At 41.3% G+C, this 19220-nt stretch overlaps 2 protein-coding genes and 1 long non-coding RNA gene across 3 annotated transcripts; 1 reads left to right on the forward strand and 2 right to left on the reverse strand.

Annotated features, from left to right (window-relative positions):
* Positions 1–13102: 13102 nt before the first annotated feature.
* On the reverse strand, positions 13103–13888 carry LOC149091018 (uncharacterized). The gene is made up of 2 exons (XR_016196911.1): positions 13449–13888; positions 13103–13388 (listed from the first exon to the last, which is right to left on the reverse strand). It is a non-coding gene; the product is annotated as an uncharacterized LOC149091018 (long non-coding RNA).
* A 48-nt stretch (positions 13889–13936) lies between these two features.
* On the forward strand, positions 13937–16681 carry Vps51 (vacuolar protein sorting 51). The gene is made up of 5 exons (XM_018105348.3): positions 13937–14920; positions 14986–15610; positions 15673–16197; positions 16263–16375; positions 16438–16681. The coding sequence occupies exons 1-5, from the start codon at positions 14091–14093 to the stop codon at positions 16544–16546; spliced, it is 2202 nt and encodes a 733-aa protein (XP_017960837.1). The 5' UTR covers positions 13937–14090; the 3' UTR covers positions 16547–16681.
* LOC108654206 (transcription factor grauzone) lies at positions 16397–19160 on the reverse strand. The gene is made up of 4 exons (XM_018105349.3): positions 18931–19160; positions 17976–18865; positions 17692–17886; positions 16397–17465 (listed from the first exon to the last, which is right to left on the reverse strand). Exons 1-4 carry the CDS (start codon positions 19039–19041, stop codon positions 16754–16756), a joined length of 1908 nt encoding a protein of 635 aa, XP_017960838.1. The 5' UTR covers positions 19042–19160; the 3' UTR covers positions 16397–16753.
* Positions 19161–19220: the final 60 nt, after the last annotated feature.

Below are 19220 nucleotides of genomic sequence, written 5' to 3' on the forward strand. Positions count from 1 at the left end.
CTCTTTCACTTATTTTATTTTTTTGCTGCTGCTGCTGCTGCTGCTGCTTCTCTCTCACTCTTCTGACTGCGCGCGTTGTGTGCAAGTTGGTCATAAAAATGGAGTTACATTTATGACCCACATCAGGAATACACAGATAGAAACGGAACGCCAAATGAGTTGGACCGAGGAGTAGGCGACGGCGAGGGACCTGGGCAAGGACAGTGGGACGAAACACTGCGTGTTGGTGGCGGTGGGCGTGTTTGCGGCGCCCGCTTCGCCTGCAAGCTAGCTACATTCATGAGAATATTTTATTTTACTGTTATTTGTGTTTGCCATTTTCTCTGTGTACGCTTTGTTATTTTGTTTTCCCTCTTTCGTTCGGCATTTCGATGGCCATTTACTTTTGACTCCAGTTACACCCTTTGCTCTTTTAACAGTTGTTGTTATACTTATACTTTCTACTTTCTTCTCTTTCGTCAAATTGCCGCCGATTTCTTTTCTTTTTTTTTTCAACTCTTGTGTCTAGCGCTTGCCTCTGCCGCTCGCACACCCTACAGTGTTCGCCGTCAAATCGCCGCTAAGTCGCCGTCGCTGTTTATTTTACCGTACACATTTTTCAAGGCTAAAAATGCGTATCGGATTTTGTTGAGGTGTGCAATGATTTGCGTGCCAGACACACGCACCTATGTGTGTGTGTATGTGTGCACATACGTATAACTTATGCAGCCTAAGGGCTGCCCACTTAAAATTGAGCTTGCAGTTAACTTACCCCCTCAGTCCAGTGCTGCTGCTGCTGCTTCTACTGCTGCTGCGTCTTAAGTATTTAACACATTTTTGCATGCACGTGCATGTGCCGCTTTTTAATCTTGCGCCATTCACTAGATCCCCGCGCGTCTTTCGCACACTGACCCAGTTCGCTTTGTTTTGCGTGTTTATCTTGCACACGTTTCTACACTATGCGGCTGCTGTTTGCCGCCTGTTGTTGTTTTTGTTATTTTTTTTACTGCATGCACTGAGTAACGCTCTCAGTAACGGGATCGTTATTATTGCACTAGTTTTTCTGTATGTGTTGTTGTTCTTTATGCATGCCTTTGCCTCTTAAATGGCAGCATTTTTTTCGCTCAGTAACGGAAACTGCTGCTATTGCGTGCATGCTACTATTACTGTTGTTGCTGTTGTTATTGTTCTATCGGTAGCTGTAAAAATTACAGTGGGCGCACTTTGTTTGCGCCTGGCCATAAAGCTATCGGCTTCTACTGTACTGTTCAGCCCAAAAGTATGCGACATTAAATTGATTACACTTTCACCGTTACTTTACCTTACGCTTGCTCGTCGTTTGCTTTCAACACAGTTCTTCTAAGCCCGCTCGTGTGCATTTTTTATGCGCTTGTTTTCACTGTTTGTTTTTCTATTGTGTTGCTAATTTCGTTACTTTCACTTTGTTAGGCTTTCGCCTCGTCTGCCTGTGCGTGTGTATGTGTGCAGTTGTGTGTCGATGTATGTGTATCTGTGTGTGGGTGTTTGTAAGCGCACGTGTGCGTGGCTGCAGCCAGTTTCTGTTACTGTTTGTATGTGCTCGTGTGTATGTGTGTATCTGTGCGTCAGTTTTCGTTATTCAACTCTAGGTCGTACATTGATTTTTCACTTAACTTTAATTTGTTATTGCTTAAATTAATTTCCTTTTATTTTATATTTGTTGGTTAAAATTTCTTTGCACAATCCAGCGTGGAACTTTTGTTGCGCGTTTTTCACTTCGTTTTGATTACGTTTATTTTCAGTTTTGCGCGCGCTTGCTTAACGTTTAACGTGTGCGTCTATTTGTGTGCGAGTGTATGAGTCTGTGTGTGTTTGTGTAGCAGGTGGAAAATAAAATAGTTGCTCGATGCGTTCCACGGGCGCAGCGCACGTCCGTTCGCCACGACTCTTCACACATTTCTGAGAGAACGCGCGCTTCATAAAATGTTTACGTTTGGCTTCCTTTCCAATCACGCCATCTCGCTCGCTCACTCTCCGAGTCTGTGTCTTTGCAGTTGGCTTTGCATTGCCATTGCTCGCTCTCTTTGTGTTTGCGTTGTATTGAAGCTGAGCTAGCGGCGCCAGAATGTCTACGCATAAATAATACGCACGTGGCTCGTAGAGCAGAAGCAGAAGCGGCGAAACCTGAGAGCTGCTCTCAATGCAAAGTAAATCCTTACTGATTGGTTCGTGAATGAGTGGAACGGTAGACCATGGCGACTTGGCGCGCACCTACATACATACGTTAGTTAGTTGAAGCTTATGAAAATGATTAAACTTGGTTTCAATACGTTTTTATAATACGTACTTAGAACATATATTAAATTAATGTGAGCCATAATAGCTAACTTTACCATTTAAATTATATTTATATTTATTAATATAATTTATTTAATTATTTATATTACATTTTTTATTTTATTTAAATGTATTTATGATTATTCATTCATTATTTCACCATATTTTATTTAACTTTATTTAAACTCAATTATATTGTATTTTATGAATATTCTAAAATGTCTCATATTATACCAGCTCCACTACAAACTGTAAACAAATCGCAGGAGAAAAATTCCGTTGCAAACACACATCAATGGCCACGCTCACTGCCTCGCTCTCTATCTCTCCCTCTCCCTCTCTCTTGCTTTCTATTCCTCTTTTTCTCTCATGCACTAGCCACTCTCTTTTGCTTTTATTCTGACTCATGCGCTCTCTGACATGCGCTCAATGCGCAGCTTCTTAATGTTTTTCTTTAGCTATCGCCCGCTGCCAGTGAGAATAAACTTATGCTGCGCTGCCGCTGCCAATGCCTCTGCTGCTGCCGCTGCCACTGCCTCTGTGTCTTTACTTCTGCTGTCGCTGCTGCTGCTGCTGCTGCTGCTGTCGCATGCGGAGCACGTGAACTTTTGTGTTTACTTTTTAATTTTCTTTCAGTTCGCAGGCTTTGGCGCTGTTGTTGTTGTTGATATTGTTCTGCCACTGCCAGCGTCTGTTGCTCGCTGCCTTTGTTTAGCTCTCTTTCGGTTCGCTTGCTTGTGTTTTGCATTTCCATTCATCGTGGGCATCAAAGACGTATTGCTCCGAGGTTAGGTTGAGGCTTGGCATTTGCTCAGCCAACGATCGGCATGGAAATTGGCGCAAAATATGCCCCAGTTGGCTCCTAGCGGCAGCCTGCTTATGCATCGTCTGCTGCTGCTTCAGCTACAGCTTTTGCTTATGCACATTTTGGGAGCCCCAATGCAGTTTGCATATGCTAAAAACCTGTTTTCACAGGTGTGTCTTTGCATCTGTGTGTGTGTGTTTGTGTATGTGTGTCTTGTTAAATCATGCATGCTGATTGTGCTGCGGTTGTGGTCTCTAGGATGCCGCAACACTGCAGCCAGCTGTGTTTTGTCTGCATGCTGATTTGCATTTATTTTTGTTTTTGCTCCTTTTTTCCTTTCCAGCTCCATTTCTCATCCAAACTCTCTGCCCTTTTCAATTTGTATTAAACAGTTAGCAAAAATGTTGTTTAGGGCACAGTGCTGCCAATTAGTAAATGTACAAGCCGCAGCAAAGCAGATGCAAATCGTGCGGCGTTGCCAGAGTTTTTGCCTGCTCCCAAAAATATACACGTGTAAACAAAGGCTTTGATTTTTGGGCAAACCAAGTGCATGATAAGCAAATAAACAACAGGCAGGCAGGGACCACAGAGAGAGGGAGAGAGAGAGGGGCACAGCAGAGCTATGCCCATACAGCTGTCTCCCTCTGCGCCCCCTCTCTTGCTCTTGCTATGAGTAATTGCACTTGTGCATGCGCCAGTGTCTATCTGTCTGGCAATACCCAAAACGAAACTCACACTGTGCACATGTGTGTGTACGTGTGTGTGTTTGCTTGTTTTGCTGGCCATTTAAGCCTGGCCCACGTAGCGTCCACCACATTAAGGTAAACTGTTGATTTCTAGCAACGCTTTTGCGGTCGAACCGAAGCCATCCAGCCAAAATTCCAGCTGTTGACAATGCACAGCTATATATACGTGTGCGTGTGTGTGTGTGTGTGTGTATGCTGCGGCTCATAATGGCATTAGCAGCAGCTAAAAGCTGAATGCCCAAAAAAGAAGCAAAACAAGAAAAAGGTCAACAATCGTGCAACAAATGCAATTGTAAAATAGACAGAGAGAGCGAGAGACACGTAGACAGAGAGGGCAAACAGCAAGCACTTCCATTAGAAGCGCCCCATGCCCTGACACCCGTCACCTTTCCGCGCTTTCCACTTAGCTCTGGTATGCAAATTTCGTAGCAAAGTTTTGAGTGCTGCCATAAAATGTGACAAAATGGAGTCGTGTCTTTTGGGCGCAGCAAAGTATGCTATGAAAAATGTAAAACACAAAACGAAGCCAAATACAAACGCACACACAGACAGACACTCGTACAGACACACACACACACACGTACAGCTGGTGTGAGTTTGAATGGTTTATTTTCGTTGAGAGTCGATAATTTAATGCATGCTCAGACACTGGGGAATAGGGAAGCCCAAAAATACAAAAGCCCAAGAGACGAACCCTTTATGTGTTAGATGTTGTGTGTTTTTTATTTTATTTTTTTATTTTATTTTATCTTCTGTTTTGGCTTTGTGCGTGGCTCCAACTGGTTTGGTGGACTTGGCCCAAATATAGAATGCTAACAGCCTACAATTCATTGACCAATTCAACACACTAAATAGTGGTTAACAGTTGTTGTTGTTGTTGTTGTTGCTGTTGTTGTTACTGCTGTCAGTTGTTGTTGTTTCTGGTTGCGGTTGCCAGACTCTATCTCTGCCAGTAAGCCATGCTAAGCTGTTTTTGAGCCTCGCCAGTTGGCATACATACATACATACATATATTTAAATGGATTTTGAAGATATCAAATATGCACAGATTTGGCAAGAGATATGGCTTGTTCAGTGATGGGGATGAGCTGAAGTTAAATGTGGTAATCAAATATACACAAGATTCTAATTGAGATGGTCATTTGAAGTAGTTAAAGGCGTGCGCTGAAAAGTATGCTATGAAAACTGCTGGCAGCTGTAGACGACTGTGGGGGGAGGGGTGATATGAAGTAATAAATCTATATGTATATACTAATAGACATTTTATAGAGAAATTGCCAACTTAAAGTTAAATAAATTCATATAATATTTACTGGCAATAAGTGAGATTGTTTATGTACATATATATATATAACTCTATATATATATATATATATATAACTATATATATAACTATATATATATATATATAACTCTCTCTTAAAATATATATAAAAATATACATAAATAGATACTATTTGATTTATATATAGATACATACTTACGTACATATACATATGCATACTTTCATATACATACATAAATAGATAATATTTTATTTTAATTTTTTTCTATTTTTGTTGTACACTTAATAAAATAATATTTAAAAAAATTTTAAAAAATAAATAAAAAATAAAAAATAAACTTACATATTTGTGCACACTTTTATATATACATAATAAATAATATATATATACATAAATAGATAATCTTTTATTTAAATTTCATTCTTATTTTGCATAAATATTTATTTCTCTTTTTTTTAATTTTTATTATTCCCTCCAAAGGCTTAAAATAATTTTCTATTATTATTCATTTATTATTTCATTTAAAATGTCTGTTTGCTTTTTGCCAATATTTAAAATGAAATTAATTTTTGTAGATAAATTTGCCAAAGGCAAATTGTAAAAGTAAACATTAAATATGGCTGCAGCTTAAATAGCAATAAAAACGTTTTAAGCATAACTATAACTGTATATGTGTATACCTAATATATACTGCAGTAGAATCAGTAGTATATGTTGCCTTCATCGAAGACTTTGTATGAGCTAAGAAACGAATTGGGAGGCAGAACAATTTAATCATATTTGATTATTTTTAATTTTTCTAAATTTTCTTGAAAAATCTTAACAAAATCTTAAACTGATATTAGTTCCCTATTTTAAATCCTAAAAATCGCACAGACTCTAATCATCTTAATAGAAATTCTATTAAACTGTGTAACAATTGAAATTAAAAAAAAAAAAAATTATCAACAAATTATTTACATGAAAAAGTAAAATGCCCTCAAATTCAATTGTAATATGATATTCATGTGCATATTGAAAGTGCATTAAATATTCGACTGCAGTTTCAATTGATAGTTTATGTGGTTTTTGTGTCTGTGTGCGAAAGCCGCAGATTGTAATTAATTGAATTTATGTGATGCACGCTTCATATATCATGTATGCATGCACGTGTATCTCCATCTATATCTACCTCTGCCCCCTCTCGGCCACACCTGCTCCTGTCTCTCCTGTGTTTGCCCATTTAGGCGAATAAACATTAATCCCATATGCAAATTGGAATCAAATGCAGATACAGTTGAAATTAGCGAGACTAATACACAGCTAACCGCAGACTAAATGAAGCAGCGGTGCCAGGTGCCAGATAGTTATCTATAGATGGCTATATCAGACCGAACATGTATTTAGCAATACACTGTGAGAAAATGTTTGATCTACATATAATCTGTCATGATTCGCTTGAGTAATTCATTTCGTTATAAATTAGTTAGGCCATCAATCAAATGCGTTATTTTTGCTCAGCTGCTGCCTAATTACTGCTCAGCCAAACTCACCTGAGCAGGTGAGGCGAACGTTTAATATCTTAAGTTGCTTGGCTTCAAATTATGCTGCGCATTAAATTTTAAGGCAATTTACAATTTTAATGTTCATCCGCTTCTCATTTTAGACATTTTTATAGCTCTATCCCTATCTCTGTCTCTATTCATATCTCTTACTCTTCCTACTCCATCTCACTCTCAATCTCTCCCTCTCTCTCTCTCTCTTTCAGTTGCTGGTACTCCAGCTTGGCGTCGGGCATTGCTTGGGGGCTAAGCAAATTCTGTTTTGCATACCAAGAGTTATATATTATAATAAAGTTTATCTTGTTTTTTCGACAGTGCAGCTTTGGCTGAAAGGGAGTAATAGACTAATAGATGCCCTGTAGTTGGGTTTTGATATAGAATATTAAATAATAAAATAAATGAACATGCATTTTAATAATAATAATAATAATAATAACAAAATAATATAAATAAAATATTAATAAATTATAATAAATAATATAATATATATAAAAAAATTATAATAAATAATAATAAATAATAATAATAATAATAATAATAATAATAATAATAATAATAATAATAATAATAATAATAATAATAATAATAAAAATAATAATAAAATAATAATAATAATAATAATAATAATAATAATAATAATAATAATAATAATAATAATAATAATAATAATAACAAGAAAGACACGCATACATACAAACTCACGCACACACATACACATACACAAATAAACACACTCACATATACAGGCGATTCCGCTTGGGTTGCGCTGCAGTGTTGGCAATATTTTGAGAACTTATTTGTTGAATAATTTAATTTCTAGACGTACGATCGTAATGAAACTTTCAGAACGTAATCATAATGTTTAAATGTATGTGTATACCGAAGCACAAGTCTCTAGTATTTGATATACGACTTTTACAAAGATGAGGGTGAGGGGGTGGATTTAAGGGTGGGGGGTAAATTTTAACAAAAACCGAAATTGTATAAAATACATCTTTATATACATTTTAAATTTGGAGACTCTAGCTTGAAAGATGTAGGAGATATAATTTTTTAAGTGATCTTCGATAAGGTTTTTTATCGATAAAAAATATCGGAATGAGTTATCGTTTTTTAGTGATAAACTCGATCTGCGCGTGATATATACGGACATTTTAAAAAAAAAGTTGAAGTCTCTAGCTCTTATATCTTCTGAAATCGACGCGTTCATACATACGGACGGACGGACGGACGGACGGACGGACGGACGGACGGACGGACAGACAGACGGACAGGGCCAAATCGACTCAGCTTGTCGCCCCGATCAAGAATATATATACTTTGTGGGGTCTGCCACGCCTCCTTCTGCCTGTTACATACTTTTAACAAAACCATTATACCCTGATTTCCCATTTTCAATGGGTTCAGGGTATAATAATAACAAGAAAGAAAGCTCTAGTCGAGACTGCTCGACTACGAGATCCCCTGAACCCTACAAGCAACTGATATTTCAAACTGATATTTCAAACACACACGCACACACACACACACGCATACAAACAAACACACGCACACACACGCATACAAACAAACACACGCATATACACACACTCACAGATACAGGCGATTGCGCTTGGGTTGCGCTGCAGTGGTGGCAATATTATGAGAACTTATTTGTTGAATAATTTAATTTCTAGACGTACGATCATAATGAAACTTTCAGAACGTAATCATAATGTTAAAATGTATGTGTATACCGAAGCACAAGTCTCTAGTATTTGATATACGACTTTTACAAAGATGAGGGTGAGGGGGTGGATTTAGGGGTGGGGGGTAAATTTTAACAAAAACCGAAATTGTATAAAATACATCTTTATATACATTTTAAATTTGGAGACTCTAGCTTGAAAGATGTAGGAGATATAATTTTTTAAGTGATCTTCGATAAGGTTTTTTATCGATAAAAAAGTATCGGAATGAGTTATCGTTTTTTTATGATAAACTCGATCTGCGCGTGATATGTACGGACATTTTAAAAAAAAGTTGAAGTCTCTAGCTCTTATATCTTCTGAAATCGACGCGTTCATACATACGGACGGACGGACGGACGGACGGACGGACGGACGGACAGACAGACGGACAGGGCCAAATCGACTCAGCTTGTCGCCCTGATCAAGAATATATATACTTTGTGGGGTCTGCCACGCCTCCTTCTGCCTGTTACATACTTTTAACAAAACCATTATACCCTGATTTCCCATTTTCAATGGGTTCAGGGTATAATAATAATAATAATAATAATAATAATAATAATAATAATAATAATAATAATAATAATAATAATAATAATAATAATAATAATAATAACAAAATAATAATAATAATAATAATAATAATAATAATAATAATAATAATAATAATAATAATAATAATAATAATAATAATAATAACAAAATAATAATAATAATAATAATATAAATATAAAAGTATATATTTAACAAAATTCTTTAAATTTTCAATAATATTTTATACTGCATTTTTATTTGATTTATTTAATTTTTTTGTTTTTTAAATACTATATTTAATATATAGTTTTAAGCTTTTTTTTTGGTTTTTATTTTAGTTATAGTTTAGCTTTAGGTCTAACAGTTTAATCAAGTTTATAGACAGATAAACCCATAGATAGACGGACTGATGTATAGACGGATGGACGGACAAGTGTACAGACAGACAAATGAACATATGTACATACGGACAGATAGAAGAAAGGAAGGACGGACAGACAGATGAAAGGAGAGATGCACAAACAGACGGACAGACAGAATGGATGGATGGAAGGACGGAGAGACATGTGGAGAAGCATACAGAGAGCCGAAGGTCTAGACAGATGGCTGAACAAATTAACAGACGGACGGACATTGGGACCGTGTCACAGATGAACGAACACACAGATGGAAGGACAGACGGATAGATATCAATTAATCGTCTCGACTATTGCTCCTGATCACAAATAATTAAAGAGCATAGAGCCAGTATGGAACCTAATGCCTAACTAAACATCAAAGAAAAGTCTATTGAAACTTTAAAAACTAGCCCAACTATTTGTTGCAGTGTACAGTTATAGATGTGCAGTGCTTTAAGCGAAATTCGGTGTGTTTTTTTAGAGATTAGGCAATCAGCTTGTCGGCTGGCATTTCGCGGTGTTTGCTTTGCATTTGCTACGTGGCGCGATGGCGTTAGATACACAAGTGGGCGTGGGCGTGGGCGTGGCAATGGCAAGAGGAGATTGTCTCTTAAATATTCCATGCGTGATCGAATGCACAGCGACACGCAGCGACTCCTGGCCTGGACAGACGGAGAGACACCTCGACAGGCAGCCAGCGTGAATTGAATCCAAGACGCTGCTGGCTGCTGGTTGCCCCCAACCTGTCCTGGCATGGTGGGGTTGTTCAACATTAATGTCAATTTTGATGCCTGATTTATGGCAAAGCATTTGGGACGCTGTGTCACGGCCGCATGACTTCATTTCAATTCAATTGGCTGCTTTGCAAAAGATGCGGCACAGATTTTACGCCAAGGAATGCGACACACACACACACACAAATATAGAGATATGTATGTATGTGTGTGTGTATATATAAATAGATAGCTCTGTCTTGGCTGAAGAGCACGTGACCCGCTAACCTTAAAAGCCCTCTGCCACGCCCACGTGGCCCGCACACTGCCAAAGGGCAGCACACACCAAAATTGACAGACGAAAATAAAAAATAGAAACCATTGAAGCCCAGCCGCTCGCTCACCTGTCGCCCGCCCACACCTTTTGCTGACACAATTTTCGTTTGAGCTGTGTAAGGATGCTGCTTAAGTGCAGGCAGGGGGCAGCAACCGGGGGGCAGCAACCGGAGGGGGAGGCAGGGCGCGGCAGGCAGCTGCCGAAATTGCGCTGCATTTGCATTGTCAGCGCCAGGCTGATGCTTGTTTGCCCGCCGACGCAGCTGCTGCTATCGTGCATAGTTTAGTGTCATTAAAGCGCCACCTAGCGCCTGGCGGCGGAAGCACTCAGCTTGCACGATTTACGAGCAAAGATGCCGAGCGCATTTTGCATTTCTCTTACCGCAGCTGATAAAACTGTTCGCACTTGCTAAGCCAGAGAAATTGTCTCTGTGTGTGTGTATTTGTGTTAGTGTTTGTTGCGCTGCGTAATTTACAGTTATGTCATGGAACGTCAACTTGTTTGGCTTTCATTTGCTGTCCACATACAGAGGACAGAGGACAGCGGACACTTGACTGCGCCACTTGCCTGTAATCCTCGACAAGCGTCCAATTTTCTGTATATAATCCATTAAAATGAACAACGCAGCGAGGGTAGCTAATGAAATTACTATGATTTACAGTTGAGTTTGGTTGTAATGAGGGAAAATTAAGGAGAATGAGAAAGAAAAAGAGAGAGAGAGTCATTTGTGTATGGTTACATTCTTCTAAGCTCTCTAATATAATCTCTCTGTTTTATACCCAACACAATACAGTCTTCTAGCTCAGATTTTTCTATTCCCTATGCCTTTATATATTAGCTCACTTACTAGCTTACATCATGCTCGATTCTAATCCTTGAAATATGCTCTATCCATTTCCCTCCCTTTACTTTACTACTTTACTCTTACTACTTTACTCAGCATTTAATGTCAGCCATATACCTACAATAGTGAAGGAAGAAGAACGGAATAGAGTAGATAAAATGTCTACTGTATCCCTCTCTACGGAACGTTCTTTACTCTGCTAAATATCGTACTACTCATTCACATGCCCTATAATATTTTATACCTTACGCAATTCCGAACTCTACTCCTTGTTTTTCCGAATTTTACTCTTTGTTTTAACTCATATAGTAATCACATTAAGGGTTTACTCTACTCTCCATTTACTACCCTTTTCTATAACCTATTTAACAAGTTACTTATTATCTTATCTTATTAGTCTTATCTTCTATATTTTTCACCCTGATTATTACCTAAAATTTCCAACAACAGCCCTACAATTCCAATTTCTCACACTTTAATTATTTTCGCACATTTGGTCAACTACTCGAGCGACCCTCGCGTCAGCTCAAAATGCGCGCAGTGCTCATCCACTTGGTTCCGCTACTCTCTAAGTGTACTCAATGCAGCACTGAAATTCATTTAACGACTTGCCGCACTTTAACAACACGCACACGCTCATCCCACACACACACACACACACACACACACACACGTGCACACATGAACAAGTTGTTCCTGTTGCGCGAGAATTTTACTTTTTGTCTTCTTCTTTTGGGGAGGGAAAATATTTGGCGTTGGTCGGGAAGACAAAAGTCGACAATGGCGGTAAGTGTAACCTGACCTTGACACGTTCTATACACACACACACACACAGCAACTACATACCTACAGCAGCCACGCCTCCTGCTTGACTTGGGTGGGCGCTGTTATTTTACTTATTTCTTTGACATTCGTTTGGCTTACGTAAATTCAATTTTCTGTTTGATGAATGTAAACCTTGTGAGATTTGCTATGCCTGTGTGAGTGTAGGTGTGTGTGGGTGTAAGTGAGTGTGTGTGTGTTTGTATTTTATGCCTGCAGCTATGCAAGGGCTCAGCTTGCAGCAAGAAACGAGGCTGCGTGATTTGCACAATTTTTGGCCAAAAACTTTTGCACAAAGGTAAAAATATTAATGTATTTGAAATGAGCCAAAAGCAACAACAACAACAACAGCCGTGGCCAGTGGCAGCAGCCGTGGCAGATGTGGCAGCCGTTACGAATGAGATACGGCACAAAAAACTTTTACTTTTACTTTTACTTTAACTTTTGGACATATCTGCCTCGGCTGCGGAAAGTGGAAAACTTCTTCATGTTTATTCATTCATCTCGACATGCCCAAGAGCTGAAAGCAACAAAAACAATAACAACAGCCACTATAACGACAGCTGCGTCCATTGGCTACAAGTGGCCGAACAATCGCACATGATGCACGAGCCGGCCGGACAGAGATGGCCAAAGCGTGGGCGTGGGTCCAAATGTGGGCGAATAATGCGATTTAGAGCCCACACAAAAAAGAACTCAAACTTTGCAGGCGATGAGCTCAATGAGTAGCTTATTGCGGCTGGTTTGTTGATTTATTTATCTATTAGCAATTGGCGTAGGTCTTCGACTAAATCCCTGTCAAATTCGATCAGCTTTGACCTTTCCATGAATTAGCTAATGCAATTGAGCTCTAAGCCTCGGCAAAATCACAGAAAGAAAACAAAAATCTATAAGAATTATAAAGAAACACTCAATGCTAGCTGCCCAAACGTTTCAAGCAGATAAGAAGAGCTTGAGTCAGACTTTAATCTACAGGTCAATATAGATTTATAATATGTTACAGCTATAGTTCTTATTGACTCATAGAATATCGAAAAATAACCCATTTAACTTTCTTCTTGTATTCATTTATGTACCCATTAAAGAATTACATTTTAAGTTTATTTCACATTGGCAATTTTCAAAATCGCCTACAATGCGCGCTCTAGGACTTTTATAGCAACAGTTCGATATATTATCGATATGACATCCACACATTTAACATAAGTTCCACACCAGAAATTTAAATTTCAAATATGCATTATGTTTATTTTAACATTTTGCATCAAAGCTTATTTCTTTTTAGCCTTGATTTGGATCCAAAATGCACAACATTGTCTCGGGATCAGTCACGCAATCTACACAGATAAAAATACTATGAATATATACATATAAATAGTCAATTGCACTTAAATTACCCGCAGCAACGTTGCAAATAGACGCAGCCAGTGCCCAAGCAGCGAGCACTACAATTTTAACGATGCTTTCCATTGAGAGTATATTTACAGAATGTAGGGAAAAACCTGGCCCAGCTCACAATTATAGAGATAATGGAATTCGGCTTATCAGTTCAAATATTAATTATATAGCTAAACAGCTTTAATCTATAGTCAATGCGTCAAATGTAATTATTGAAATAATCAGTGCATTATTTATGTTTCATAAACATAGTTGTCTACAGTTATTCGGCTTACAAATATTTAATGAGAAATATATGGAAAAAAATCTTTCAAATGGGGCGCTCGTTTTATGTTGGATACACGATATGTTATTCAACCAACCATGGCACATCCACATGAATAAACATAATTAACGCGCTTACAGTTTTAAAAAGGTGTTAACAGATTTACCTGACCAATTATTGACTCTTGTTGCAATAAATACTCTTGACAAATTAAAATTTAAACGCTATAAAACACGACGGTGACTGTGTAATCGATAGCCGATTGGCAGCTGTTAATAATTGCTTAACAGTATGTTAAATTTTTGCTTAACAGAAACATATGGTTTTTGTTTTTAGATGAATAAGAATCAAGTTTATATGCGAAAGTTGCTCTACAATGGATGAGAAAGAAAATCCCTTTGATATGGATAGCCCCAGCTTCGATGCCGATCGATATTTGGAGAAGCTGCTCAAGGAATGCTCACTCAAGCAGATCATGGACACAGAGGCCGCCGTCGTCAAAGACACTCAGACGTTGCACTCGGACATGCAGACGCTCGTCTACGAGAACTACAACAAATTCATCTCTGCCACGGACACGATACGCAAAATGAAAGATGACTTCAAGCAGATGGAAACGGATGTGAATCTGCTGATGAATAAGATGCAATCGATAACCACATTCAGTGAACAGATTACGGGCACTCTCCAAGGCACACGCTCGCAGCTCTGTCGCCTCTCCGAGAAGCATTCGCTGCTGAAGCGCCTGCAGTTCCTCTCAACGCTGCCAGCCAAGCTGAAGTCACTGATCGAGGAGCAGAACTATGCCCAGGCTGTGCAGGATTACTTGCATGCCCAGAAGGTGTTCGCCCAGTATGGGCGACAGCCCTCGTTCGATGGCATCAAACGCGACTGCGATGCCATCATGGAGGAGCTGAAGGAGCGTCTGCGTCTGGACTTTCAGAGTGCCGGCAATACGGCCCAGTCGTTGACCGAAATTGGCGAATTGCTGCTGCAGCTGGACGAGAAGACCTGCGACCTGGCCAGCGAGATGTTGAGATGCGCCAGCAAGCGACTTCACGAGCAGATTGTAATGCTGCAGGATCAGACGGAACGGGATATGCTGGAATTTGTGGACATGGGCATTGATGGCTTCCTCAACGATTTGGCGCTGGTGGTCACCTCCTATTTCGATATGTTTGTGGCCAAGCACTACGAGCAGGAGCGGTAACTATCAGCTATATAGAGATCAGTTATATATATCTCCCATTCACATCTTCTCCGTCCTCTAGCGACGACTTCCAGGAGAACGCCTTGAATGCGCTGAACGTCTTTCTCAATGAGAACATTGACAAGTACTTGACCTTGGTTCAGGATCGCGTCGAATCGGACATTGGCTATGGGGACACGCAGGTGATGCTGCGCGCACTGGATCGACTGCATCGTCGGCTGCAGGCCATGCGCAACATCTGCCGCGGCTTGCAGGTGCAGCGGAACACGCTGGACATCATCATCGGAGCTGCCCATCAGCTGTGCGATGCCCATGGCAAGAGCTTAAAGGATCACTTTGCAGACAGTCTGAGCGCTGTGCGATTGTCCCTGGTCTCCGCCAAGAGTGATGTGAATCTGAGCGAGCTCATTAACAATCTGTACGTGGCCATGGTGGAGAAGATCAAGGGCGTGCTGCAGGATTTGATGATCTTTCTGCGCACCGACTGGTCCTTCAATATCAAAGCGGAAAATAAGGGCGCACTGTGCGTGGAGGGAATCCGAGAGCATCTGCTGATTGGTTTCCTGCGCCACATCTCAAAGGTGATGTCCGGCTTTGCGGATGTCTCCAGCTCCAGTCCGCCCAACCTGCTGCTGGTGCTGTCCAAGACGTGCCTCGAGCTGGAGCAGCAGGGCGTGCACATGCTGGTAGGGCAAATGCCTAAAAAACTTTACCTTAAATTCATGTTCATTCATTGCTCCTTTCCCAGATTACTCTAGTCGATGATCTCTATGAAATTGATTCGGAGAACAGCGCCACGCTCACGCACGAAACAGAGATATGCGCCGAGATGCGCGAGACAGCCCAATCCCTGCTCGATTCCTATGTGCGGCTGCAGGGCACAAATATCTCCCAAATGCTGCGCAAGAGCGTGGAGACGCGCGATTGGCTCAACTGCCTGGAGCCGCGCTCGGTGCGCGCCGTCATGAAGCGCGTCGTCGAGGAGCTCGGCAGCATCGAGACGGTGCTGGCCAGCCTCTACGAGAGCAATGCGGGCAATGCGGGCTTCCGCACCACGGCCAGCAGCGACTCCAGCAGGAAGACCTACTTCAGCAACTTCAATGCATCGAAGCCGCAATATCGCTCCAATTGGTCGAATTATACACCCTCGCAGCTAGAGTCCAGCTATGTGTCCAATATACATCGTTTGTTCTCCGAGCGCGTGGACATCTTTACCTCGGTGGAGTTCAGCAAGGCTTCCATTGTCATGGGCATCATTAAAATTGGACTCAAGGTGCGTCGACTCCATTAATGCATCTCTTTTGGTTTATTTATAATCCTTGCCCTATTCCTCTACAGACGCTGCTGGAGTGCGTGCGCCTGCGCACCTTTAGTAAATTTGGCCTGCAGCAAATCCAGGTGGATGCGCACTATTTGCAAATGAATCTCTGGCGCTTCGTCAGCGATGAGAAGTGAGTGAAATATATTTATAATCTAATCAATAAACTAATTAAACATTTATTCTGCTTCACAGCTTGGTTAACTTTTTGCTGGACGAGATTCTGGGCTCGGCCGTGCATCGGTGCTTGGAGTCTGTGCTCATGGAGCCGAATGCCGTGGAGATCATTTGCGAGCGTGGTTAGTACACTGCAAGAAATTCCAAGCACATCTCAATGCAACAACATTCCCGGCTTTGTCTATTTCTCTTTCTGTCAATCGCTGCTAGCTTAAGGATTCTATTTACAAATATATAAACTAAATTATACATAATACATATATATATTTCATAATATATATATTTAGATTTATGTTTACCATAAGCAAAAAAAAAAAAAAACAACATTTATAAGTTACTCCGCTGGCTGTGGACTCAGGGTGAGCATGTACTCAATGTCCTCGCCCTTGTAGTCCTCGTCCTCGTCCGCTGGCTGTGACGAGGTGGTTGTCACCAGTATATTGTGCGTCTCCAGCTGGCCATCGCTGGCGTCCGTCGTTATGGTTATCATGCTCGTCGTCTGACTCTTTGCCGTGTCGCCCATGCGATTTTGTATGCGCGCTTTGCGCGCCTCCTCAAACTCCTTGGGATGGCTCTTCTTGCGATGCGAATGCTTGTTCGCATTCGAATTGAAGGTCTTGGGGCAATGCGGACACTTGTAGAGCACCTCGCCCGTGTGCGTGGCCATGTGCTCCTTGAGATTGATGGCCTTCTTGAATTTCTTCTTGCACACGCTGCAGCCATGCACACGATCCGCATTGTGCACATAGCGCTGATGGCTGAGCATGGCGCTGCGATTGGGCGAGACCTTGCCGCAAATGTTGCAGGTGCATTCCTCCGAGGAGCCGTTGTGCCGGCGCACATGTTTCTTTAGGCTATACTTATTCTTGTGCCACGAGCCACAGATGTCGCACTGCACCTTCGGCTCCGTGATGCCAGCATGCTCCAGCTGATGCCGCTGAAAGGCGGCACGACCGCGAATGACCTGGGCGCAAATGTCGCACATGATGCCATAGTTGCCGTGAACCATCTTGACGTGGGTGCACAGCATCGACATGTTGGGGAAACTGGAAGGAGAAGAGGAAAGGCGAGAATGAGTGAGCTTAGTTGAGTAGAATTGAGCAGAATGAGAAAAGAAAGATGTGGACCATAGGGGCAAAGAGTTTAGCTCACAATCAACATCTAAACTACAACAAAGCAAAGGGATTATCCGCGCCGGCAGCGCCCGCCCTTAGAGCTAATCAAACGGAAGCTGTCACAATTGTCAGCTACGTCACATTTTTGTGCGCTCACCGCCTCTCGCATATGTCGCATGGCACGTTGCGCTCCTTGTGTATGATCCTATGCTGATCCAGCAAATACTGCTTCGTATAGCGCTTCGGACAGTGCTCGCACATGAATTTCTTTTGCTCGTCCGGCTGGTGCTTCAGCAGCTCGTGATTGCGCAGACATTGTTTATCCGCAAAGGTGCGATCGCACAGCTCGCATCTAAAACATAAAATCGTGTATTAGCTTAATGTAAAACAAAGTCTTTGTATTTTTTTTATTTGGACGATATTGTCGAGTTTACCACTCACTTGAATTTCTCGGGATTTGAGTGGCGATCGATGTGATCGGTGAGAAAGGAACGTTTGTAGAACTTCTTGTTGCAGCAGACGGCATAGCCCTTGCGATGATGCACCATCATCATGTGCTTGCAGAGCGTCAGGAATGTCTCCTGGCCCTCGTGGCAAATGCTGCAGGTGAGGCGCATATGTTGGGCGATTTTCTCATCAATTTCCAGCATCGATTTCTTATAATCCACATAGCGTTTGTTCTTCGGCGATTCCTCCACGGCATTGGGGCTCGCTTTTTCGGCTTTCGATCGGCCACGACGTTTCGCAGGCGTCGACTGCTCCGCTGCAGTAGCCGCAGCAGCAGCAGCTGCTGCAGCAGTAGCAGCTTCTGTCACTTGGGCTTTGCTCTTGGAGCGTGTGGAGCGGGTTTCACGACGTTCTTGCGGCACTGTTTCTGTGCTCGGCACTTCTGCCGCATCAGCCTCGGCTTCGCCATTGCCATCGCCAGCTGGTTCTCCCTGCTGGGCCAGCACATCGTTCAGAAACTGCTCATTGCTAAACGATGCAGCTGCATCGCTCTCGTTTCCACTCGCATATAAAGCCTCCACCGCTGGCATTTGTTCGTCATTTGCCAAATCGTCTTCGACGTCGGCATCGGCAGCGCATTCGCTGTGCATGAGAAAATCTTTCGAATCCTCTTGCTTCTCTTGCTCTTCCTGCTTCTGGTCGCCATTGTTGCTCCGTGGATTGAGTTTCTCCTCTCTCTCCGACTGCTCGCCCACCTTCACTGAGAACCTTTCAGTGAGCAGGCGGTGCGCCTTCTCCACACTTGCGTAAAACTCATTAAAATCGCTGACGCGCGTCCAGCAGCCCACGCAGATGTCCGTCGATATGGGATCATCACATTTTGGCTATTTATTAATGAGCTTTGTTTACAATTTCGAAATTGAAATATTTTTTTATACAAATAGTTTACCTCGAACCAGAAATATTTGGCCAGCACTGTGGCAACATTCAGGGACAAGCCGACGCCTTCAAATATTTGAATTGTGTCGTTGGCGCTATTCAGGCACAGACGGCAAATCATTTTCGTATTGATTATTCCATTAAAAGCGTCAATAACAAACACAATTCGCACAATATTACAAATTAAGCATCAAAACAATCTGCTTCTTCTTTTTTTACTATCGATGAGCATGCAACGCTATCGATATGTGCTGTAAAATGCAGCTCTCTTTGACAGACCAAACTATTTATAAGCCGCCA

This window comes from Drosophila navojoa, chromosome 5 (assembly GCF_054131105.1).
Source record: "Drosophila navojoa isolate 15081-1374.11 chromosome 5, UAZ_NAV_1.0, whole genome shotgun sequence".
In the NCBI taxonomy this organism is placed as follows: Eukaryota; Metazoa; Arthropoda; class Insecta; order Diptera; family Drosophilidae; genus Drosophila; species Drosophila navojoa.

Bases quoted from the DNA above. Each gene is read 5' to 3' on its own strand.
- Vps51 (XM_018105348.3), top strand. From the start codon at position 14,091: ATGGATGAGAAAGAAAATCCCTTTGATATGGATAGCCCCAGCTTCGAT. The intron at 16,198-16,262 runs GTGCGTCGACTC...ATTCCTCTACAG, and splicing joins TCATTAAAATTGGACTCAAG to ACGCTGCTGGAGTGCGTGCG. The intron at 16,376-16,437 runs GTGAGTGAAATA...TCTGCTTCACAG, and splicing joins CGCTTCGTCAGCGATGAGAA to CTTGGTTAACTTTTTGCTGG.
- LOC108654206 (XM_018105349.3), bottom strand. From the start codon at position 19,041: ATGATTTGCCGTCTGTGCCTGAATAGCGCCAACGACACAATTCAAATA. The intron at 17,887-17,975 runs GTGAGTGGTAAA...TTTATGTTTTAG, and splicing joins TCAAATCCCGAGAAATTCAA to ATGCGAGCTGTGCGATCGCA. The intron at 17,466-17,691 runs GTGAGCGCACAA...TTCTCCTTCCAG, and splicing joins TGCGACATATGCGAGAGGCG to TTTCCCCAACATGTCGATGC.